The following is a 25,096-nucleotide window of genomic DNA, read 5'->3' as shown; positions in this document are numbered from 1 at the left end:
ACGACAGTATTATACTGTACAGCGTATTTGTCACGTATCACACCATATCAACTGAATTAACAGAATACATTGCATTCGAAGCTTTCGTGTACAAATCGATAAGGCCAATTGAAGCCCCACGTCATTATGATAGATGCCAACTGTTCATTATTATCAGTAACACCTGTTCCTAATTATGCAGACGTTGTTTTTTTTTTTTTTTTTTTTTTGTTCTTCAACATTCTGGTGAGGGACAGACACAGAAATCCACCTTTGTTATCAGTTCATATTCATATGATCCCTTCGATAACATTTTACGTGCCCCTTTTTTGGCTCCCTGTTCAGGGATTCCTCTGAAGAAACCGAAATTAGGCCTAATGTTCAAATTGCGCTTCAGGTAAGTTTCTGTCCTTGACTAAAAATAAAAATTTGCGCTGTTTGACCCATTCGTTATGGATTATGACTTGTCGTGACCATTGTTGAGGGTCACGGTAACCACACCGTGCATGTATCAAATCGCACTTCAGTTAAGTTTCTGCCCTTGACCGAAAATAAAAGTTTTTGTAACTAAAAAAATTAAGAGCTAAAATAATTTGTGACCATTATTGATGGTCACGCTAACCATACCACGCATCCGGGCTAGACAGACACAGTACCCTATTGGTAGAAAAGGCATTTAACGGGCACGGATGAACTGCATGGCACTGTGCAAGCTTGGCATTACCGTAGTTGTGGCTTGGAAGTACCTAAATTAAAGAAAGTACACGGATTCCATAAATTTGTCACAACTTATTTCTCGATGGGTGTACGCACTGACTTTGACCCCCCCAACGCAAGGTGTACCCACTCTTAATTAACATGCCCCTTGTGTGCATGTGCTTTATGGATAGCCCCAATGTTGGTAGAGTCTCAGGAATTTCAAAATCTAGATAGAAGAGTGATTGTGTGTCAGTAGAAATCTGCATTTTTAAAAGTGACCAGTTTTAAAGCTTCTTTTTTGTGTGTTTGGCAAGAGGATTTATTTCAAGCACTGCAATGCAACAAACTTGTCAGAGTTTGGGTAGAAATTTGGGGTAGAGAGAAATTGAAAGGCAAAGAAGGAAGTGAATTCGAGTGGAATGCGAAATTGAAATAGCTTGCATCCTGATGTTAAAAATACATTGGTAGGTTTTCCCTATGATCTAAGCCTTTGGCTTATATTACTTTTGCTATTGGCAACATGCCAAATTGAAAGAAAATCACGTGTCATGTTCTGTATGGAGAAAATAATGTAAATGTGTATATCACACACAATAATACATGTTATGTTTGAGTGGCATTTAGCGGAAAAATATCTACTGAAACACCTTGCTTTTAATACTGCTATAAATGCGTACCTGACTGGTACCCGGCAAAAAAAATCTTGCGCGTTTTGAGTAATATGTTACCTAAATGTATGCTTACGCCTTTAGAACCTTAGTGGGTAACTAGTGCGTGTTATATTGGTTTGTTTATATTGGTTTGTTGGGCGTTAAAGCTCTTACATCGCAGCAGGTAGTAACAACCAACCATCACTCCGAGCTAACGTCAACCCTGAAGGAGTAAACTTCTGAGAAGTAAAATATCGCCGACGTTTTTTTAACACCACAATGTTTCGTGTTACCATGTCGCGCAATTTCATTCTTCTCTTTGTTGTAACTATTCAGTTGCCTGTCCCTGGTCATGACGTGTATATCTCGAGCCTACCGAGAGATACCCATGTTACGCAAGAGCAAACTGTTGAACTTCACTGCATCGTTGAGGATAGGCAACCTTGGGAACGGGTATTTTGGGCTTTTCGCTGGCAAGAAGGCGATAGGCTATGGCGGTATATTCACATCACGGACGGGCATTTGACACACGAGCAAATTAGAGATGACATCGGTAGGTCTCACTTCGTGTACCGTGGCAAGTACTCACACCGGAGAGTCGTACGAGAGCGAACAAAGACCGTAGATGGGATCAGCAAGGTATTGAAGGTAGAGAACTTCACCCTCCAGATCGATTGGGCGCGACATCGAGATTCCGGGTTGTACATGTGCTCGTACAATTCCGACTGCCCGTCCAGCGATGTTAGTCGCGGCTCCGAGGTAGCCAGAGTGACTGTCGTAGCTCCAGAAAACTCTCGTTTACTGAGCTGTTCCTGCCACTCTGATGGTGATCCAGAGACTCGAAAGGTTGCCACCAAAGTAACGCTGACATGCACCGCAGCACACGAGCTCGCAGTTCAAGAGTTGCTCCTGCTTCGGGCGGGGGATGGCAGACCAGATCGTCTGAACCCCAAGAGTGGCATCCCTACCAATGGTACTGTGGTTCAAGAATACACACTCCAGGCAGACGACAATGGGATTGAGTTCTACTGTAAGGTGGATGGACCCAATGACGAGGTATATTGTTCTCAGGTTCCTATGTTTGTTCCACCGACCTTGACTCTAACTCCTGCCTCGCAGACAGTCTATGAAGGCGCTGAAGCCGTGTTTACCTGCACCGCCTCCGGGCTGCCATATATTCAGAGCTTTACCTGGTACGTTGGAGACACCTACAGATACCCCGTGATAAGGGATCTGGTTGTGTCTTTGGATATGAATCGTGGAGACTATACCTACGCCTCGTCCCTGCGAATTAAAGCATCAGACCAAATCAAGCGCGTTGTTTGCGTTGCTGCCGTTCCATCCGGCGTGTCAGCAAACGAAACGGCAACTTTGGTCGTCTGGAAAGCCGAGCGAGTGCAAGCTGTGCTCTCTGCCGACGGTCCAGCGATCTTGCCCCCTCAGACGTCGGCGTATTTTACTTGCTCCGTTCTCCCATCGGAACTTACAAGCGAGACCTCCTTCGTGTGGTTCGTTGATGGACTGAGAATTTCAAACGAAACGAGTCGCGGAGGTCTTATCAATGTGATTCCCTCCAGATTCGACACCTTCACGGCAGGTTCTGTTGTTGGATCAATCCTACGCATCAACGACCTACAACCATCAGATCACAACATCACTTGCCAAGTTCACGTTCCAGATTTGCAAGCCGAAAATAAATCCTATTTCATCAGCGTGCTTAATCAGAGCGATAGCACCTCAACCGTTAGCGTGGCCATAACTATTGGTGTTGGAGGTGCAAGTTTTGTTGTAGGTGTACTGTCGGCTCTGCTTCTCTTTATTCTTTGCTCTCAACTACCCACGAATCAGGTGGACATCTCAAACAAAGCTGAGGATTTGGAGGAAAAACCGTCGCAGGAATCTTCTCATCAACTGAACCAGATCAAGGAGGAGCAGCTGCATGCAGAGGGAGGTGGCAAGCTCTCGACGCAACCATCCACACCCTCCAATAAACAGAAATCCCTTACAAACCATCGCGACAATATCCAGCACACTTATTTCCACAGTGTAGAGTCTCAAGACAGCGACACGGTCCATTTGGGAATGCAAGTAAACGCTTTGTCTGACGTCAGAACCTACGAACAGATCCCGGAGATTTCACCTACAAGACCCAACCCGCCTGCTTGTTCGTCCCAAACCCCCAAGAATACATTGCCTCTACGTACCAACTTCAACGAAGACATTACCTCGCCAGACACAGAGAACAGGGTAAGCCTGAAATTCCTCAAGTTACTGAAGTGGCCTCCCAGGAGAGATTCAAAGGGATTTGAAATTCCTAGCATCTCTTCAAAGTGAGTTAGTTAAGTAAAAGCAAGCGATCAAAAGTGTGAGAATTCCCGGGGAGGGGGTGGGGATGTATCCCCTAGTTTATGGACAGGAATATGGGCCACAGGGTCGATCACCCCCAAGTTTCAATTAAAACAGACGAAAAAGTTAACTCGATTATGCATGACTGTATGTTAAATCTGATGGATTGCTGATGAAGATTGCCGTGCTAATAAAGATGCTCCTCATAATTTGGATGACTTTTCAACAATCCGAATTAATTTCGGCCATTTCACTTTGTATCAATTTGAGGAGCCAACTATACCTTCAGTTCATACGTCTTGTATAGGCTCATGTTATTGTATATAGATATATATACAGTGTATGTTTCTTCAGTAGTGGGAAACAATATCTAGGCGTTCATTGGTTAATTAAGTTCGGTATGCAGGGTGATAACTCCATCATGGAATTCCGTATCATCAGTGAAAAAAGGTAGAGATCCTACAAAATGAAGTTTTTGTGGGGGTGTGTGTGTCAGAGGAACACCAATGGCAATATCACGTGGTTTCCGAACCTCATCTGTCATCCTCCTGCATCAGCACCCGCCAACACACCCGTACGCTTACCTTACACACCCACCGTGGACATTCCTTTTTTTGTGCAGTTAAGAAAACTCAGTGAAAATACTTGTTTTTCTTGAACTGGGAACACGATTTTCAGCGGGACTTTTGTTCGAGGTTTCCTTGACTTCTCCTCTTCCTTATACAGATGACCCCTACCCCACAGTGCCAAACTTCTTTTTCAGAGAAGGGGAAACGTTCTGTGAACATGTGTAAGTCCACAGAACGTCTTCCTTTCCTGCATCCTATGGACATCTTTTGTTCACAAGTCCACACTAGGTATGTGAGGTTTAAACCGCTGTGGCTGACGCATTCTGCAGGGGAATGGGTGTCTTTGTGACATAATTGAACGTAACTGTATAGACCATCATTGCTGAACGTAAACTTATAATCCTCGGCACTTGCATGCACGTACATTCTAAGATTTCCAGCAAATTTATCGTGAACAGGGGCGGATTCAGGGGGCGTGGTGGCGCAAATCCTGGATCTGCCCAAGGTGAGTACATTTTACATGCATTTTATACCTGTGTGAAAGCTTTAGGTTCTCCCGGTCAGTTTCATTATACCACTCGAGAACCTATTGAAATTTGTTTCAGTTTTTGAATGCTCTTTTATATCGAACATCAAATGTTGTCATTTGATTTCGTTTTAGAGCAGTCACTGGCTAAACAATTTGATTCATCATTCAAGTTGTCCTTTCGTTCATTCAAATTCGTCAGAAAGATTGGAAAAAGGTTAGTCAAGAACTGAATTTGTCATCAAACAATTTCTTGCGTTCAAATTCATCTCTCTGGCATGGCATGTTTCCAGAATTTCTTGAGAAAAGAAAAGAGAAAAAATGTAAATTACTGTACAAGGAAACAGAACAAAATTATTTGTCATATAAACAACAGTCGTGTTTTTTATGAATTTCTACTGTTATTAAATTTCCATTTGAAATAGGAAAAAAAAACTATAGGTATAAACAAAAGCACTATTATAGAGCCTGAAAGTCGAACCCTTGGATGTGAAAATAACGTGCAAAGATTTTAGAATTTGTAATGTTTTTTCGTTCAGTTTCTTTGGAAAATCTTAAAACATCCGGTTATAAAAAACTAGCGTGTGTTTTGTCTTTAAGCGAGTTTATAAGCTTGCCAAATGAGTGATGACAGTAAGTCTTTCATCCTCAGCAAAAATGTCTCGCGTTGTGCTGTAAACTATAAACATCTTTCATTGTTGCCGATAAGGTAAATTTATACACTTGCAATAATAATAAATGTATTTGATATTCCCGCATGATAAAAGCAGTCATTATTACTAAAATAATTGTTCTTGATAAACTGTTTAATAATCGGTTTATAAAACTGAACTTGAAGATCAATGTAAAAAGAATTCCTTGCAACACGTCTGATTTGCATGACAACCTTTGTTGCTGCTAAATGACACTGTATTATTTTGACGCGTGTGGGTGAGAGAGAGTACCATCATCACCATGCCTCACTCGCATTCGTGTGTTTCGGAATATGGTGCCTTGTGGAGACGAAGGAGATTGGGTTGTATAGGCCTCTCTCTCCACAAGGAATTTCTAAACGTTTATAGGTCTTCACAAGGATTTCACAAAACTGATATTTGGAAATCGCTCTAAAAGGAGAAATTTTTAATGTGTAAGAATTTGTCGCAAGTTTACGTGTTTCATATACAGGACATTCGGTCAGGAGAGTGATTCGTGTTGAAATGGGAGCATTTTGAAAACATCGTTCCAGACGCTACCGTGTGATTAAATAGTAGTACTAGAGATGCGGCGAACAAAAGACATGTCTTCTTCTCTCCAAGGATAATTTCGGAAATGTGATTCCGCTAAACAAGCTTTGTCCACACACACATGCCCTACCCTGTTCTATGTGCATGAATTGGAACAGCGAGGAAGCTGGCGTTTCGGCGGTTCGCACCGCGGGTGTAAGCTTCTCGAATCGCGCATTTGTTGCAACACAAAACCTTCCGCAGTCAACACAGGGGAGCGGCACCGCGTATATGGCGATATCTGTGGCAAACACCATAATGCATGGGGGAGAGAGAAATTTGGGTTGGTTGGGTCGACCGTCGGCGGACTGTGCAAGAAAAAGGATTTTAAAATATGAAATATATATAAGGCCTATATATAATTTGGGTTGAAAAAAATGCAGGTATTCGAAAATGTTACAAGGATGCCTGCGCCTTTTCTATATTATTTTTAATTTATAACCCCCAGAGTCGGAAGAATTGATTTGTTTTTTTTCGTAAAAGTGGAAATATCTATAGTATGCGTTCTTACTTTTTCTTGGTATATGATGAAGACGGGGAATTCTATGAAATAACTGTGAATCTTCTTCATATTTACCCAGTTTGTCGTTCTAAACAACTTGGGCAGAGTACTGTTGTTTTGTAATGAGTCAGCGTTTATAAATATAGCACAAGCAAGGATAATTTCTATGCTCTAGCATTTTTTTTCTGAAATGACAATTAGTTTGTAAAAATTGAGAAACGTTCTTTAATATCGTTCGTAAGCTTGCCAAAAATGATTTATCAAGAAGTCTCTCACGTTTTGGCAAACAATGTCTCATAAGTGCTGTAAAATGTAAAATCTTTCATTGTTATCGATATCAAAGCAAATTGTATATGTCACAATGAGAATGTAACAATAATTTGATAAGGACTTACTGGCAATGGTTCTCTTACTTTGAGCTTGTAATTTGTACGTCCAAATATACTGCTACTAATCATCAAAGGTATATTTACTATTACTATATTAATGTATTTGATATTCCAGGTGAAAGCAGTCATCTATTTTATTACTAAATGAATTTTGCTGTATAAATGTTTGCTGGCCAATTTTATATGATACGAGTGGGGTGGAGTGCATGTGCCATGCCCCTTACATTCGCCGCATCATGCGGTGACACCGCTAAAACAGGCTGTGTCTCACGCGCCATGCCCTATTCAATGTGCATGAATTGCAACAGCATAAAAGCTTGCGTTTCGGTGTTTTGCACTTCTAACGCAAACTTCCCGAAGCGTACATTGTCGTGACACTAAACCTCTCTCACTTCGTAACATGGGAGCTGGACCGTGTATATGGCGATATCTGTGGCAAACGTGAGAAAAAATTGTTGGGTCGCGCAATGCAAGGCGAAGTGAGTTTTAATTTGAGGACAGGAAATGAATGGCTTCTGAACAATCAGATTGTAACAATCTGCAAGAGTAATTATTGTATTTACACGTTTAAACATCATTTAGTGCATTGTGAAAACAAAAAATGTAAATTATTACAATGAAGAGAATCCTAGGATATGTGTAAAAAATACAGGCATCAATTAGAAAGTTAACCAAGGGATGCCTTTGCCTTAAACAATCAAGTCAGAAAAGTGAACCCATTGAAGTTTTTCCAGCTCAGTGTTTAAGTAGGACGGATTAATTTTTTTTCGTAAAAGTGGAAATATCTGTTTATGCGATGCTTTCTTAGCATTTCTTTGAAATGCATGTAGACTCGGCTTCATTATTATTTAGTTTGTCGTTACAAACAACTTTGGGAAAGAGATTTATAAATGAGTTAGTTTAACTGTTCAAGCAAAGATGTTATTTATAAATAGGCTTGTGTAAGGTCTCTCCATTTTAGCGAATAACGTCTCACTTAGTGCTTACTGTATGAAAATCTTTCATTGTTATCGATATTACAGCAAATTGTATTATGTCACAATGAGAATGTAACAAAATTTGATAAGAATTTACTGGCAATGGTGCTCTTACTTTGAGCTTGTAATTTAAACGTTCAAATATTAATAAATAGCAATGTATTTGGTATTTTAGGTAAAGGTAGTCATTATTTACTGAGTCGCTTTTCTTGATGATATGTTTGCCAGTCATTTTTTTAAAAATTGTAAAACAAGTGGAAAATCGTTGCTGCTAATTTATGAAAAATGTACGAGTGAGTTGGGTGAGTGTGTCTGGGATTCCATTTGCTGCATCGTTTGTTTCTCACACACACTCCGCGTCCTATTCAATGTGCACGAATTGCAAACTGCGAGGGAGCTGATGTTTCCGTGGTTTGCACCGCAGGCAGAAGCTTCCCGAAGCTCACAAACTTTCGCACTCCCAACGTGGGAGCGGGACCGTGGATATATTATATGGCCACATATCTGTGGCAAACACCATGGGAAATGGCATGGGTAGAAAAATTGGTTGGGTTGACCGTCGCCGCATTGCAAGGAAAAAACTTGAGAACATGAAATGCACGTATTGTGTGGTGAACTTTATATATATATATATAAAATATATAGAAGGGGAGGGAGTATAAACATTCTTTCAGAGAATGGCAATTCAATGAACACAGAACAACAAATTACGTTGTGCGGAAAAAGAGGCTCAGAAAAATAAGAAATGCTCTTTTTCATATGAAATGAATTTCGGTGGGTCGAGTGGGAGAGACTGGGTGACAGGTGGGCGCAGGATTGCTTGGGGAGGGGAGGGTGTGATGACTGATGACGTCGGAGATTGATATCGGCAGTCGTGGTAGGCGAGGAATATTTATTTATTTGATGGATCGGATGTATTCTAATGTGACACGAAGTGGCAACAAACACTGCAAAGTTTTATAAGATGGAGAAATAAGAAGTGAATAAACGTTTACAAGTGCATGTAAATATAAGTTATAGTATAACATACAGTACTAGTTATTCTTAGCCAGCGAAAGCGTATATTTATACTATCAACCCAAAGTAAATATCGAAACTTGTTTACTTGTTACTTTGCTTTTGGATGAAAATGGCGATAATGAATGCAAGGCAGATAACAAATTGTTAGGGGACAGACATGTGGCCTTGTGGTTGCGGTTTGTGGCTCCCGATCGCGCTGTATTATATAGATTCACATCCAGAAGCTGGTGACTTGTTGATCTTGGACAAGTGAGCTGTTTACGATGAACGTAGATAATGGTAACAAGTTGGAACCCTTGAATCACAACATTGTAAGGTGCCAATAATTCAGAAAACCAGAATGGAAAAACTTACAGGGGTATTTATCATTGTTGAACAAAACACTTGAGGGGCTTTGAACCTGCGACCTTCACCGGGACTTCGGGAATGCGCTGTGCCCCACAAAATGATTTTTCATTTTTGGTGACAAAACAACTTTTACTGCTTACAGTTTAAGGTCTTTCTGCTGTGCTTGAAAATTAAGATGCTCCAATAAGAATTTTTACTTGTTCCCAAAATGCAGATTTAATATACAGGAGACAGGGACCCATTGCTTTATATCTTTTTACAAATGCAATATGCCACTCCTACTGGAGGGTATCATCAGATTGTTAAGTCTCCAGCGGGCCAACAGATGTGCATTTGCTGCATCGAAACCTATCAAGTGTTCGTTTTGCTTCAGATCGGAACGATGCATTGAAGACATAATAGATGCAGACGTTGCAGAAGCTGTTGGATGCAGCCAACCAAGTCGTAACGAAGACCAGCCAGTTTGGTAGGGAGATACCAGACACGGCTGCACAGGCTCGAGAACCTTGGATGGGTCCCCAACAAAAGGCGAAGCAGAGGGTGACCACGAGAAAAGTCCGGACAGCCTTGGTATCCGACCCTGGGCGGCGGGCGTCTCTCTGCTGACCGCTTTGTCCGCCGGCTTGCGCTTTGATTTTCCGTGCGTGCTGGCGACTGATCTGGATGAGACGCAGGTAGATAATGATCATTATGACGACCGGAGCCACTGCTACGACAATAGTCACAATGATCTCCAGGACGGCCGTGCCGTGCTGACCGATGCACAGTACGCTAGCTGGGATGTAAGACATGGGCATGATGAAGCAAATGCGGATGACCACAAGAGCTGTGCATAGAATGACCGCTACTGCCACAGCAGCCAACACCCACCGCCTCTGGAACCAAACAGGGAATCGAAATGGATAGGTGACGGCGACGTAGCGCTCCAAATTCAACATGCAGATGAGAGAAACAGATAAAGTCACCGATGTCAAAGCTACGATGCCTTGGATTCTGCAAACGACGTCCCCGAAGGGCCAACGGTCTAGTGCCGAGGCCACGATAGACGGTATAGCGTACAGACCAACAAGAAGGTCATTGGATGCTAGGGATGTCATCAGAATCTTTGTGCTGTCGGCTAAGTCTTTGATTCGCCGCACAACAACGATGGAGAAGATGTTACCAGCCACTATGAAGATGGCAACGACGGTAATGAGAGTTGTACGAAAGGTGAGTACAACAGGAGACACAGGGGAAGAGGGTTCTTCTGAAGTGGGCGGAGTCTGGAGGGAGAGGGTGTCGGTTTGGTCATTCATCATCTAAATCGGAGTAATTAGTCATTCAATGTTTCCGCCTTGATGTGAAAAATCTTGATATCCTCACAGATAGGTAACTGTATAAGTGGGTTATCCTGCACAAGAATTATCGACATCGCATATATCTTGAAGTGCTGCGGCAAGTGTGCATCCCAGTACTAGTGGAACTTCACAGTGTCGTGCAAAACGTTTCACAGGAGCAGTCTGCCTGACGAATTATACTACTGTCAATGAAAATGTTGTCCCTCGTCGGTTCTTACTAGTCGCTCCAATATCACAAAAAAATAGCCATCTGTTGTGATTTTTCCTGTTGAATGAGTAGCCACAACTTTACAATTCTTATTTTTACAAAACACACCGAACTGAAGTAGTGCCAAAGTAGAGAGGAAATGGTCAGGCTTCAACCAATTCGGAGAAGAAAACGAGGCATTTATGAACTCAAATTTTCCCGTATATTCTTAGGTAAGAGATAGGAAATTGTTCTGGTTACGAAAGTGACGTCTCAGATGTACCTTTTCGTCTAAGCATGTACTGTTACACTGACGCAAAAGACATCATTTCGCCTTCGGCTCTGTCCGCTACGAGTTACATACAATAAGCCAGAGACAATCCCCGAGCTCGTCTGGAGTGTTGGTTTGTTCATGAAAAGGCACCGCTACCAGTATTCTGGGATTTATATGATTACTTTGGCTTCACGTTGTCAAGTTAACGAATGACAGTCTACCCTCTCTTCATTAAACATCAAAAAATAAATTTGGCGACATTGATTGTATCGACAGAAAAAATTCAGCGTCAGCGGCAAACAGTCACGCACAAAGGCTTCCTAATCTTGAGAGATCGTCTGCCCTCATTTCGGAGAGGAGATAGGTGGAGTGGTATATAGTTCTATATACATGACTCTTGGAGGATATAGCCTTCATGTGGACCAATGGGTGATCGGGATCGTCAACGTCAGTGCCACGCGCTGAGAGTACCCAGTGCAACGTGCTGAGAGCACCCTGTGATGAACTTGCCTGATGGGGATAATTATTGTAATGCACTTTATGTAATATCACAGACAAAATGTACACTGAATTCCTGTCCACCCATTAACACTGCCTTACGCGATTAACTTTAAGCAGTGATAGTCTGGTGATTGTTGGTGCTTGTGGAAAAAAACAAACAACAAATAAAAGAATACAGAGGAACAATTTTCAAATTTAGTTTTGGAAAAAGTTCCAACTTTAGCCCTTTATACCTCAAACCATTGAAACTATTAGCTGCAAATGAATACAGATGTACATGTATTGAAATCTGCCACAAATAAAAACAATACAGCACAAGAAAACGTTAATTACGGTAAATAAAAATAAACAGCATGCGATCGGCCTTGTATTGATCTGGATGTTATTTTTTGTGGTACTTTGTGGTTTAATTTTGCAACATTTTATTAAGCTTCGTCGGGTGTTTTTACAAAATTAATTTGCATAGATGTTCACAGTTATAATTATTTCATTATTAGTGCTTCTGTTTGTATTATAATTTGTAGATGTACTATGGTCCGTCATGGATATAATATTTTAGTGTGGTTTTTCTGAGTATATATTTAGGCCATTTTACTGTTCAATGCATTTGAACAAATTCTATTTGGAATTTGCGCTTTTTAAATGTTGAAATTATTATTATTCCGCATGAGGGTATTATTTGACCATTATATCACTTCCAACTTTTGATGTCAGGGAGTTAGCCTTGAAAGAGCGGGTACAGATAAATTACTGCTATCAATGATGAATAACCCCTGTCCGCAAACCATTTACTGTCAAATACACCGCTGTTCCGAAAGTGGATGAAAACCGTCAATCACAGTACTTGCATTTGGCAGGGCAAAATTAGACCTGGATATTTCCTATGTTGATTTATTATTCCAAACGGTCACTTATCTTCCATCCTTCCAAAGCAAATATAATCACAACGAGGCTTAATTATTAAAAAAAACCAGGACAAGGCAACATTTCATAAGTATATTTGAGGTTTACAGAGCTTATAAAAGTATCGGGTAAGCCTGGCAACAGATTACCAACACGCACAATGATGAAGCTGGCTACAACATACACTACCCAATAAGAAATCAAACAGCCTGACAGTGACGCAGTGAAAGCGATTTCCGGTAAATGCATCTTTGCTCTTTATGAAAGATGGCTTCTTTCTCAGAACCTTAATGGCTTTTTGACAACTTATTTATCCGTTAGTCAAACATCACCAAGTTACTGAAAGCGGGAAAGGCAAAGCTCAGCCGTGTCCTAATGGGCACTATTGGAAATGGCTATAAGTGCTCACTGGTGGATAGCGTGGGACGTTAATGATGATCGACGCCGTGGCCAGAACACGCGTTTCGGAACGACCCCAGTATTAGGTCGTCAACATTAATATTTCTCCACGCTGCAATTGACAACGGAGCATGCGCACTAATTTCTGATTTCCAGTTTTGTTCCTTTAATATCTTAGTGACATAATGCAACCACACACTGAGAGGTCAAAATTTAAAAAAAAAATGTTTTGGCATTGCCGGCCGCGAAGTTGAGATAAAATATGGCGACTCGTCGTAACTGATTAATTTACGTATATATGCTACAACAAATCATGACAGTCTACTATTAAACTATTTGGTTTTGCATGTGGGCGGGGAAGAAAAGTTTAAACTTTGACCCCTCATGTGCTATCATCCATCATGAACTTACACAGCATCTGAAGTTTTAGACGGGATATCGGTGCCGTGAGAGTCAACATGATGAGAACATTAATCAAACAATAACTAGATGTCACGTTTGAAAGCATATTTTATATCTTCAATTTATTCCAGTTCTCCTTATGTGGTTTCGAAACGCTTCGTACAATATATCTGAGAGGTATTATTTCACGTATATTACATTATGTACAATGATTTCGATATATATCTATCTCCTTTCGATTACAATTAAATAATATACTGTCGTCGACCTATTTCATTATCTATTATCAAACCAACAGTTCTATAATCTTCACTGTATTTCACACGTTACTATAACGTTTTAAAGCTGGCATTTCTTGCATGTTAACTCTTTTATTCAACAGTTTTTAAAACTTTCCCGAAGTAATTTAGAAAAATAATGAAAGCCTGTGTGTAACAATTAAGCAAGGCTATGCCATATGACAATGTAAACATGTGAAAATGTGCAACACACCTCAATGACGTGACAGCCAGTCTAGTTGCTTAAAAAACTTCCACTCGAACCAGGTAAGCATGTGCATCACATTGTACGTATCGGTAATATGGGCACCAGCGAGACAAAACTTTTAACTGGTACCCGTACACACTACGAACGTTAAACACCTTGAAACTACGCTGGCTCCTTACAGCCACGGCAATGTAATAATAGGTACATACAGCTAAGATGGTACTGCGTTATCACTGAAGGAATTTATGACAGTTCTTTGGTCGGAATTTTCCAAATTTTCCTCTTTCGCCGTTGGCTTAGAACGACAGATAAAACGCTTTCTGGCATTTCTACACTCCTGTGTCTGTTCTACCATTTTCACAACTGCTGTAAGTATAAGTTTTTCATACACGTTGGTGAGGATTTTTTAATGTTATTTGACAGGCCTACACTACAGGCCTTAACGTGCTAAACATTGCATGTACGTTTCACGTCCCAGTTACGGCGTGAAACCTGTACATAGACCTATCATTCACTGAAGTTTATATCTTTTCCAAAAAGCAAACAGCTTTACATTTCTCACATATTCTCAGAAACTAAAATTATTAATGTTTTTAACGATTTCTGAGGAAAACAAGTACACCGCCACATTTGCCAAAGACACCATGCTTACCATGTACAGGCTACTACAAATCAAACGTGCAACATGCATCGAAAAGCCACATGATACAGCTAAGATGGCACACGACGTAAACATCCTCGTTTTTTTACTCACTTTATCTTTCTGCTGATTCTCTTTAGGAAGTCTTTAACCAGTTTTATTCTAGAGAGAAGTACATGTATGATCTCACCAGAGCACAACATACATGTATCTACATCGCAGAGATTGGAAACACAATGTTATGACGATATGAAATTAAAAGTAAAATTTATAGGACAAAAGAGAATTTTTGTGTATCATAAAAGACTTCTGTTTGAATTTCCACCCGATGGTATTTTAGCCCAATTCAAGTACATTAGGCGTAGTTCATACGTCCTAAATTTTATTTTGCAAGTGAATATAAAATGAAAGTCTACCGGTACATAATGGAATGTCTTTGGTTTCTGTTACTTCAAAGTAATGCATAAATGCAAACAAATAAAGAATCAACTGTACATATACAACTACAACTTAATATGAGAGTAAAGTATGTCCACTTTACGGGTCAATCACAAAAAAAATTTAAAGATGTTTTGTACACACTTTTATCAAGTTGCCTCATATGTGTAGCTGAACACCAATGAAAAGCAACACATGTACATTGCATACATTAAGCTGACACCTGTATTTGCAAGGCTAAATTTTTCACTGTCAAACTAATTAGTCAGGTTTTTTAGTGCCACATTATAAATTGATAGTTATCTAATTTGAATCTCAAAAAGGTGTGTAAAATTTGTTTGGCACATGTTTGACTTAACATCTTGTCATTTTTCCAAGTATTGATATGCATGTTTAACTTATCTAGCCGGTCTAGAACTTCCACCTAAACAACATAAAGGATTACATTTCAAAGAATACTTAGACTTTCTGCTAAACTGAATATTGATGAGTTTAACTGTTTAAGGTACTAGTAGTCAACAGATTTCCAGAGAATTGTGCATTTTGAAAAGAATGGGTGATATGTCATCCTGCAAAATCAATGCAGAACACAAGCTTCTTGTCACATACAAGCTGCCATATGTGGAATGCTACAAGTCCAATTCCTCACATTAATTTGGTCCTTGAACATTTTAGCTTTAGGATTGAAGGGGTAAAGTTTTACACTATTCATATACAATGGAATGCAACACTTTTATAAGCAGGGCATCATAAGTTTAAAGATTTGTTACATGATTATCCCATTTGTGAAAAAGGAGATCATTAGTGTTGGAACAGTGCATAAAATCTTCTAAACTTTCAGAGTCTTAAACAAAACAAATCAAATCAAGATGGTTTTCTTTAAAATTGACTTCAAATCTAAACAAGAAATTATGAATATTCACTGGCCATTATCTGAAACCTATCCTTCCACATGAATACTCAAGATAGGAATGTGACTTTTCATGGAACTTAAACCAAAGAAAACATTAACAAAAACTCTAATAACTAAATGCCTAAGGCCTCATCTTGAACTATGGATATCATTTGTTCCGGAAAGAGTACTTGGTGTGACACCAAAGAGCCAAACAAAAGGCAGAGCTACAGTATAAAGGTGCAAAGTTTCTTGCAAATTATTGAAAAGAAATGGATCCAAAAGATTAACAAAGCGATATATAACTAAACCGTGCTTCAACAAAAAAGTTGGAACTTTCTTATCAGAATTTTAACAGACTTAATATCTATCAGCAAATCAAATCTCAAAAAGAAAGAACTTATAATTCTGTAACACTGGTACAAATGAAAGAATACCAATTTCATTTTCTATACCTAAGAACAATTGTGCAGTTTCTTTGAGCTTCCTTTATTAGCAACTAATATAACGACGAGTTGAAAAATCACTCAGTGATTTGGCAAAACTCAGTAAAAGTACGTAGAGTGTGGAATGCAGACTCTGAGGTATTCTTCACTAATTAACATTTCACTGAATATACCTCTTTAAGCAACTGTATACAGATTTTTTTCCTTAGTTATTTTCTGGTTGATTTTTTAAAGATGTAAAAAATCCAAAAATCATTGAAACTGGCAGCATTGAAACATAAGATGTTATCAATCAACTGGAATACATGTACATGTAATTGGTTCGAAATTCCAATATCCCATATCCTATCAAATTTCAAATGAGTTAAATACAATTTAAATCTCTTTTAGTTTTCATTTTTACAAACTTGTAATATTTCTGCATGTAACAGAAACAAGAATGAAACAAAAAAATAAATATTATCCACTCTGCAAGAATTGAAAAAAAAATCTTGTCACATACAAATTTGACAATGCATTTAATTCATAGCACTGACATTTGTGTACAATTGACACCTGACATTAGAATACAGATGAATGGAAAATAAACGAGCACACATTATTGAACACACTGGCTAAAATATTTTTCTTGAGATATGAGATATCTCAAACAGCATTTTGGGAGTCTGGTTATATTACCAGAAACTCATCACTCAGTGAAACATACCGGCCACCCATTCCTCTGCTCCAGTTATTTCTTTTCCTCCCAAGAGTCTGTGACAACACACAGTATAGGATCTTCATCCTACGCCTCCTTTTAAATCAAAATTCTACTTACTACAAAATTTACCGGTACATCTCCGAAAATTTCTATTGGAGGCTTTGATTGAAATGCACAATGGATTTCAATATTTGGCAAGCAATGCATTCTGGGATTGCTGGAAGCACGAACGCATTGACAGTTAACATTTCAACTGACAGTAAATCAATAGATTACGATCTTATCAAATCACTCCCGATAGGATGCTTCTGTTTTAGCATACCAAATACGTTACCTAAGCTGGGCGCAGACACTTGTTTGATGGAGCAAAATACTGAGTTGTTTTAGTCATCAAACGCTTCACTTGGTGGGACGTAGGTGAATCCTGTGAAAGCGGAATCTGCTTCTTGCACACTAGCACTCACCATGTGTGGCTCAATGGACCGACCCACTGATTGAGGAACGGGCTCACGAACAAACTCAGGGTCAATGTTCTTGGTGTCCATACTGCTGCTCTGAAATAGCCAATGATAATTACAATGTTTAAAAGCTAGGGATTGCTTATTCTTAAACATCAATTTAATGAAAAAAGGAGTTTAACCTTTTCACTGACAAGCTATGGATTCTAAGCACAAATTCCTTAAGCATTAAAATGGTAACAAAAGAGAGGATGATTAATGTTGGACATTTCATGGAATATCATACAGTAATGTATAATAAAGAACACATGATCCAGCCAGGTACTGGTACGGGTCCTTCACAGCTGCTGACCACAGAAAGATGGCAACCTCAGGAAAAAATATATTCCTTGACTGGTTTTCAGCAAGTATTTGCTTAGAACACAAAACTACTCAGTAAATACTTTCTGTTACGACAGAAAGGGGTTTGCTTCCCATTACATGGCATCTGAAAAAAAATATGGGTCACACCATCAAAATACCGAGTAAGGTATGGTAAGTAGAGAAACAGGAAGCATAACTAGTTTTTTGGCCTAAGCAGCTATTAATAGATACAAGATGGCACAGTCTCTGAACATACAAACTTACGTACTGCCCTCTTTAGGCTGAGCATATGTTGTGAAATCAAAAGATCTGATGTTACTCTTTGTTTAAATACATGTACACTTTCTGATAACAGCAAGACAGGACACAATCAAGCAATCCGCAAAGGAAAATGTACAAAGCACAATATCATGCTTCGGAACTATCAATTTATTAAACCAATTAAGGTTTACTTAGGGTGCGCACATGTACTTGGGGCAAGGAAGAAATACCTGCAATTTTAATGTCTGAAGGTAACAATAGACCGATCCAGTAAGCCCCGCCCACTGCACCTGTGAGCACTTACCACATTCTCTTCTCCAATACCACACTAAAGGTTCCAGGTGTGAGCATCATACACCCGTGCACCCAAGTCGGACTGTTATGCGCACCTGTCCGACATACATCACGGCTGTGAATGGTCAGAGCACAAAGGACCAGGGCTTAATGGATTGGTCTATAAGGACAGAGCTTCGAGAAGTTTAGTGACATGGTACTTACGACACTAGGATTAAATGGAGGTGTGATTTCTCTGCCATCTAGCTGCTCCCAGTCAATAGGATCAAAGAACTCATGGTTACGGATTACTTTGAAGTCCTCGACTCCAGCACCAAGTCTCTTCTTACGGTCTTTCTGAAGCATCTGCAAGGTGGTTTCAAGAAACATTTCATAACATTATACCATCCAACAAGTCTCTTGACAATTTCAGACAGTGCCATTAGTATGTCAAATGTGGTAACAGGCAACTCCCACCACTGTCAAAGACATGGCTTCACAAAATTGAAAGACTCTTTGACAATATACTTATGGAAATATAAGTATTTCTGTCTCCAGAATTTAGGACTCGGTCACAACCTCAACGCAAATATTCTGGCCTCTGTAAAGGCCAGATATCAAGTCTTTCTGAACTTCAATTTTATCAATAAGACAAGTCACCACAGCTTCCACAACTGGATCTTACAAACGTACATACCCGGTAAACTGAAATACTCTTACTTGGACTTTTAACACTAATTGAAAGTCTGACCTTTCACATCACACTCTGGGATATGTTCATTAGTTTTCTAATTGCAGAAACCACTTACTCCCTCCAAGATGGACTTGGCTGGTGCAGAGAAGTTGCTCTTCATTCGCAGTGGTTTGTGGAGAATGTTGTCATACATCTCAGCTGTGTCTCGGCTGTAAAATGGCGGCTGTAGAAAAATGTAAGATTTTCTGCACTGAAGTTACTATCAATATTATAAAAATGTATCTTATCCTTTCTTTTAACTGAGATCCCCAAAGAAAAAGGGAACTGTGGGGCAGGGCTTGCTATCCCTGAAGGGGCAGGCTTTAGGTGAGGAAGGCAGTAAGGAGGAATGGAGAGTCATCTTACCAGTCCAGAGAGCATTTCATAGAGTACAGCACCTAAGCACCACCAGTCGACGCTGCGATCGTATTCCTGCTTTCTCAAGACTTCCGGGGCAAGGTACTGAAGAGGAAGACAGAATTAATAAAAAGGTTACTGGGATGAGGAATGCACATGACTAGTAATGGAAGACACTGACACAATGTGAACCAAGAGGGCAGCAGAGACTATGGCCATATTTTCTCCGCTTAGCAATTTTGATTCAAGTGGTAGAGACAACAAAAAACAGACGACTTGAGTAAACAACCGTGACTGACATCCCTCAATGGCACAACCTCACATAATTTAAAACTCTCTGTAGCAAGTGAGGAATTCAATTTGTGGAAAAATTAATTTAATAGTGTAATGCTGATCTCTTCTGTTTGGACACTTTTTATTTTAAGGGCAAAATATCTCTTTGGAAAGTGGACATCTGCAAGCGTGGCTAGACACAGAACGACACAGGGTAGAAGACACATGGGGGAATAGGGTAGTAGTTCTCCAAAAAACATTTTCCCCAAACTTCTACTGCATGTTAAGTACTCGGCAGGCTTGTCTGAGACTGGACAAAACCTACAATCTTGTCTGAAGAAGCAGAATTAAATGTACCTCAGGTGTTCCGCAGAATGTGGAGGTAGTGCCTTTAGCTTCAATGCCTTCCTTGCACAAACCAAAGTCTGTCAGGACAACATGACCTTCACTGTCAAGCAAGATGTTCTCTGGCTTCAGATCTCTGCCAGTAACAAAATGAGCACATCTTGACAGTTTTTAAACAAAACGATGATAATCAGATGGCCACTAACCTATCGACTATCCAGGAGAGTGGGGGAATTCCTAAAAAGCTGTAGGGAAAGTATAATGTTTAGCAAGATAACTTTGCTAGGAGGAATAGATTGCCAGTTTTATCTTAGTTTGTTTCCCTCAAATCGCAGCTTTGTCTCAATCTTCAGCCTCAAGCTGCACTTTCATTAACTTAGTCCCCAACTTAAGGCCTTCCGGTACCAACAGCTTTGTGCTGGAAATATTTTGAGTGTCTAGACAAGATTTGAGAATTTTCATTTTTATCTTTAGAGCAGTAAATGTTCCAAACTGATTGTAGACTTGAAGAAGCTAGGATTTGGAAAACTTCATGTGTATAGGTAGACTGATTTATGCTGATCTTACCCCAGCACTCACTTTCCCAACAACCATTTTCTACTTTGTAGCTAAGAGACAATGAAGGTGCTGAGTAGCCTACATGAATCAACTATCATACTCGGTCAAAAATGCAGACTGACAGACTGGCAGACCATTGTTGTAGTTGAGATCATCACAAAACCTGACATGAGACTGGTCTCAAGACCAGTCCAAGTAATAGGGTTATTAATGACAAAAGAATGCTTTTGTTGAAGTTCATTTGAATAGGTTGTGACATGAATTCAGACAGAGGGCTTTGTGTTCGTCTTGTGGTGGTCTTGTAAGGGTCTCGTGATGGTCCTCAGAGGTCTTGACTACAATACTGAGGCAGACTGACTGGAAGACTATCGCCAATCCAGGCTGAAAGTGATTTGAAGCCAGAATGCTTGGCTAGAAGATTGGGAGACAGCCAACAATCACCTGGCAGACAAACCAGCCCCATCACATCAAAACCAGAAAATCAGCCTACATTCTGGCAAAAACTCCATTATCCAATTCCTACATGTACCTGTAAATAATATCCAGGGAATGTAAGTAGCCAATTGCACTGGCAATTTCAGCAGCGTAGAATCGAGCCCTTGGTTCTGGGAAATTCCTCTCTCTCTGCAGGTGGAAGAACAGCTCACCACCATTGATGTAGTCAAGAACAAAGTACAGCTTGTCAGGGGTTTGGAAGGAGTAGTGAAGAGAGACGAGGAAGGGATGCTTGAGGTTCTTCAGGAGGACATTTCTTTCAGCCATGATGTGTTTTTGCTGTGCGCAGGATGGAAAGGAGAGAACAGAATAACGATACTTTGGAACTCTCTCAAGGGCATGCCAAAAAAAGACAAATTTCTTGAATGTTGGATTGGCAGATTTCTTTCCTAGTCTCCAGCTCTGTGCTCAGGATCCTTACCTCATTTCTTTGCATAATAGCTTTCTTTTCCAACACCTTTACAGCATACACTTTGCCCAGGTGCTTGTGTTTTGCTAGGAGCACTTTGCCAAAACTTCCCTTCCCAATGACTTTCAGAAAGTCAAAGTCGCTTGGTCTTGCCCTGAAAATGAAAAACAGAATATATCAATAAACTTCCAGAAGGAAAAATTTCGGTGATACCCTTCCAGTAAAGTAAATATAAACACAGTAGTTGACTGCATGTACAGGTATGCCTCCAATGATACACTGACAATCTTTCTGGGATGCAAGTGTTACAATGCTTTTTCCCAACAACTTGAGCATGACCCATTACTGAGATTGGAGCCTGCATCCTGAATACTTAAACAATCGGTCAAACACACTCGGTACTTCGAGAATGAAAGAAATCTTCATTACTACTTACGAGGGATTTGCAGATGGCCCCAGGTTGATTGTATTTGGATCTTTGGGATCGCTGAAGTATTCTGTATTGTTTTCATCAATGACATTGTTGTCTGAGTTGATGCGAGGGTCATCTAAGGACAGGAAGTTTTGAACGTCTGGTCTGTTGAAAGAAAAGAACATACATGAAAGGTGCACATCAGTATACCAATACATGTACATAACCCCTTCAGATCTCCTCATCCTACTATATGTGTTTTTATCACTCCATGAAAGTTTCACAGGAACCAAAAAAACCACTCCAGGACCTGAGCTGAGGAGAGTTCTACACTAAACTTGAAATGTTTGCTTTTAGTGGTATCAACTGCTTGGATTTTCTTCATGAAACTGCAGTTATGTGATGAAATATCTCCTTAATCCTTCAATATCTTTCAAATAACCCACGTAACCAGGTTTCACTTACAGTTTCAGAATCTTTGGATTTGTGATAATCTTTTGGATGAAGTCGTGGAGCCCTTCACGTCGCTGTCGGATGAACTCTGGGTCAAAGTTGTTGCCAAAGAGTTTCTTCCCAGGCAACTTGAAGTCAGCCTCTGGAAACTTCTTCTTAAGCTGAGTCAGGAAACAAGTAAGTATTGATGAAACCTCTACAAGAAAATTGTGAGTACTTCAAATGCTGATGAATACTTTGCACATTCATTTCCATGTACATGCAGAGTATATCCAAAATCTGCTTTCAATAAGAATACTTTACGCCCCTTCATCAGTCCAGAAATGCTTTCAAACGGAAAATCCAAACATGCTAGAAAAGAGATGACTTCTGGGAACCTACCACAATATAGCTTTAAAATAATCAAGAGAAATTTTGATCCTGTGAATTCAACCAGTCAGCCCATGTCTCCACAAAATGCAAAACACTAAATTTTTTACCAAGAATACGGGGGAGGAAATGCCAGCTTTAACAGAGAGTATGGGATGAAAAGGCCCCAGACAGCTATAACTCTAAGAACCCATGCAATCAAACAAGAACTGACAAGCAAATCCACTCAAGAACATGTACACATGGTGCATTGAGCTATAAACAGAACTACCAACATAAAAAAATTCATTACTCAGAGCTAATATATGTCCACATACTGGAACATGCGCATAAGGTTTTAAGGCCGCTGACTTTTTCTTACAAGTGTACATTTGACATGTGTGTGAATCATGGATAAATTTTTACACTGAAGTGAAATGAGACTGATAAATTTTGGGGAAGTGCAGCAAAATGTTTGAACAAATTTTTGGACTCACCATCTCATACAGCTTGTGGAATTCATTGTATCTTCTGAAGATGAACCACGTCTTACCTCCTGTTACCACGACAACCTTGTACACCTTAAAGATGAATAAAAGGGAAATAAATCACAAAATGAGAAACAACTCCACGAATAATTGGATTAAGAATGTGTTAATCTGATATTGTTAAACATAACAAGGCGATGACAAACAAGTGCCTGCAGTTTATCTCCAGTTTGGCTGTGATTAGTTTTGGAAAAACGTGCCCATGAGACTGTTGAAAAAAAACTCGATAATTTTACACTGTGGTACTTGAAGACTGGTTATCAATGCACAAGTTTGCATGTAATGATTATGACCAATCTCAGAAGGAAATTATGGGCTATGCTGCAGTTAATGTGAACTTTGGAACCTAACAATAGGTAATGATCTCCGAATGTGTCAACATCCAAAGCTTGCACAGGAAGACACCCAGCCTTGAATTGACCTTTTACGAGACACAACCTGGTACTATAGGGTAGTTATGCCCTATCCACTTGTGTGGCCTATAGGGAACATTGCATCAGTGCTCCATGATTGTATGTACATGTATGTTACTGTACTGGTGTGACTGCAGTTTTTTACCGTACAACTACACTGTGCAATGTGTACATTGTACTTTACATAAGCTAAGGACGACACCAACCTGTTCTCATGTACATGTAAGAAAAACTCTTTATGCACAGAAAAGGAACTATACCGCTACCCTCCAGTACTTCTGTACTCTGGCCACAGTTTCCCAACCTTCTTCCTCAACTCTTCTCATAATCACTACTTTAAGTATCATAACAATATTAAATGACACACGAGCTTACAATAAAAAAAAGGGGATTACTGTACCAGTACTTAATTTGATGTTTGTCAGTAAAATGACTAAGTTTAAAAGAAAGTACTGTTAATCTGTTTACATACACGTATCCCCCCCTCCTGTACACGTACATGCACTCCTATTCAGAGTAACCAACAGCCTATGGAAAAAAATGTGCAGAGAATACTGCACATATAATGATGTACATGTACAGTGTGCGTGAACTGTTCACTTTAAAGTAGTGTACCTTTAATCGGATGCATTCTCAAGTTCTGGAGTTCCTTAATTAACCCTAACAGTCCCAAATCCTCCAATCTCAATATGATTTTACATACACGTACACCCTAGGGGGTTAGGGTTAAAAACTGGTTTTGCATACATGTACCAAACTTTCTCCATTGTTTAAAGGTGACTATGAAATGTTCAGCAACTTACATGTACATATCAGTACCATGGTACCATACTAGTACTGGGTAGGCCCTACATGTACATGTACATTGTACAGTGTTCAGTACAGGTAGGGTTCACTGCATTTACCGCAATATATATCACCAAAACCACTTGTACATGTACGTGTTTCCTTACTTGAATGCCCACAAGCACATTGCTAGTGGATGCCATCAAAGGTCTCTGGAAACCTGATCCCAATTTGGTCAGAACAGAGGGCAATGATCATGGGAGGCCTGCCAATATTACAAGGACAGTGAAATATGAGCAAACCTAGGCTTGGGACTTGCTGCACTTGACAGCAAGTGCCCCCCATCCCCATCTATGGCATTTTATGATTACAGCATTATTAAGGTTTTAGATCCTTTTATAAATCTTCTCAGCCAAATGACATTTTAAGAAGGCCATCACAGCTGTTCTCCCATGGGAGACAGGGGATGCCATTAAGATAACCACTTCAAAAAGTAACTGAAAATTTGTAACAATCATGTAAGATGATCCACACCTACAGTGATCTTAAAATATGTACAGTATCTTTGGATCACTGCCAAGAGAAATTTCCTAAAAAAAAAAAAACCCTGTAACACTATCAAACCAGGCAAGACTTCAACAAATATAACATGCTGCCCTACCGGTATTCCAATACCATACATCTGTACATAGTAGCTAAAACACATCCCAGCCACTGCAAGGACACAATTAATTAAGAA

The 25,096-nt window shown here is 39.7% G+C and overlaps 4 protein-coding genes across 9 annotated transcripts in view; 2 read left to right on the top strand and 2 right to left on the bottom strand.

The window, feature by feature from the left end:
• The first annotated feature begins 189 nt into the window (after window positions 1–189).
• Window positions 190–7,849, top strand: LOC147796249 (uncharacterized). The gene has a single exon (XM_087148807.1). The coding sequence runs from the start codon at window positions 1,608–1,610 to the stop codon at window positions 3,660–3,662; it is 2,055 nt and encodes a 684-aa protein (XP_087004933.1). The 5' UTR covers window positions 190–1,607; the 3' UTR covers window positions 3,663–7,849.
• A 1,720-nt stretch (window positions 7,850–9,569) lies between these two features.
• Window positions 9,570–13,216, bottom strand: LOC110985700 (trace amine-associated receptor 8b-like). The gene has a single exon (XM_022246912.2). The coding sequence runs from the start codon at window positions 10,563–10,565 to the stop codon at window positions 9,570–9,572; it is 996 nt and encodes a 331-aa protein (XP_022102604.2). The 5' UTR covers window positions 10,566–13,216.
• A 149-nt stretch (window positions 13,217–13,365) lies between these two features.
• Window positions 13,366–25,096, bottom strand: part of LOC110985681 (serine/threonine-protein kinase Sgk1-like) — a 40,889-nt gene continuing 29,158 nt past the window's right edge. For all 6 annotated transcript variants that reach the window (XM_022246871.2, XM_022246875.2, XM_022246874.2 and 3 more), the window contains 10 exons: window positions 23,108–23,191; window positions 22,275–22,423; window positions 21,834–21,974; window positions 21,410–21,551; window positions 21,023–21,267; window positions 19,948–20,071; window positions 19,327–19,422; window positions 19,037–19,144; window positions 18,453–18,593; window positions 13,366–17,426 (listed from right to left, as the gene is read on the bottom strand). In XM_022246871.2, the coding sequence (XP_022102563.1) occupies window positions 17,256–17,426; window positions 18,453–18,593; window positions 19,037–19,144; window positions 19,327–19,422; window positions 19,948–20,071; window positions 21,023–21,267; window positions 21,410–21,551; window positions 21,834–21,974; window positions 22,275–22,423; window positions 23,108–23,191 (1,401 nt within the window). In that variant the 3' untranslated portion in view covers window positions 13,366–17,255. The remainder of the gene's footprint in view (window positions 17,427–18,452; window positions 18,594–19,036; window positions 19,145–19,326; window positions 19,423–19,947; window positions 20,072–21,022; window positions 21,268–21,409; window positions 21,552–21,833; window positions 21,975–22,274; window positions 22,424–23,107; window positions 23,192–25,096) is intronic.
• The window catches only part of ift52 (intraflagellar transport 52), a 44,960-nt gene continuing 42,212 nt past the window's right edge, over window positions 22,349–25,096 (top strand). Inside the window, exon 1 of the mRNA XM_022246877.2 lies at window positions 22,349–22,439. The gene's annotated coding sequence lies outside the window, so the exon portion shown is untranslated. The remainder of the gene's footprint in view (window positions 22,440–25,096) is intronic.

Source organism: Acanthaster planci, linkage group LG18, assembly GCF_054643075.1.
Source record: "Acanthaster planci isolate LZ-2023a linkage group LG18, COTS_SCS, whole genome shotgun sequence".
In the NCBI taxonomy this organism is placed as follows: domain Eukaryota; kingdom Metazoa; phylum Echinodermata; class Asteroidea; order Valvatida; family Acanthasteridae; genus Acanthaster; species Acanthaster planci.
This window is presented reverse-complemented; position numbering and strand designations above follow the sequence as displayed.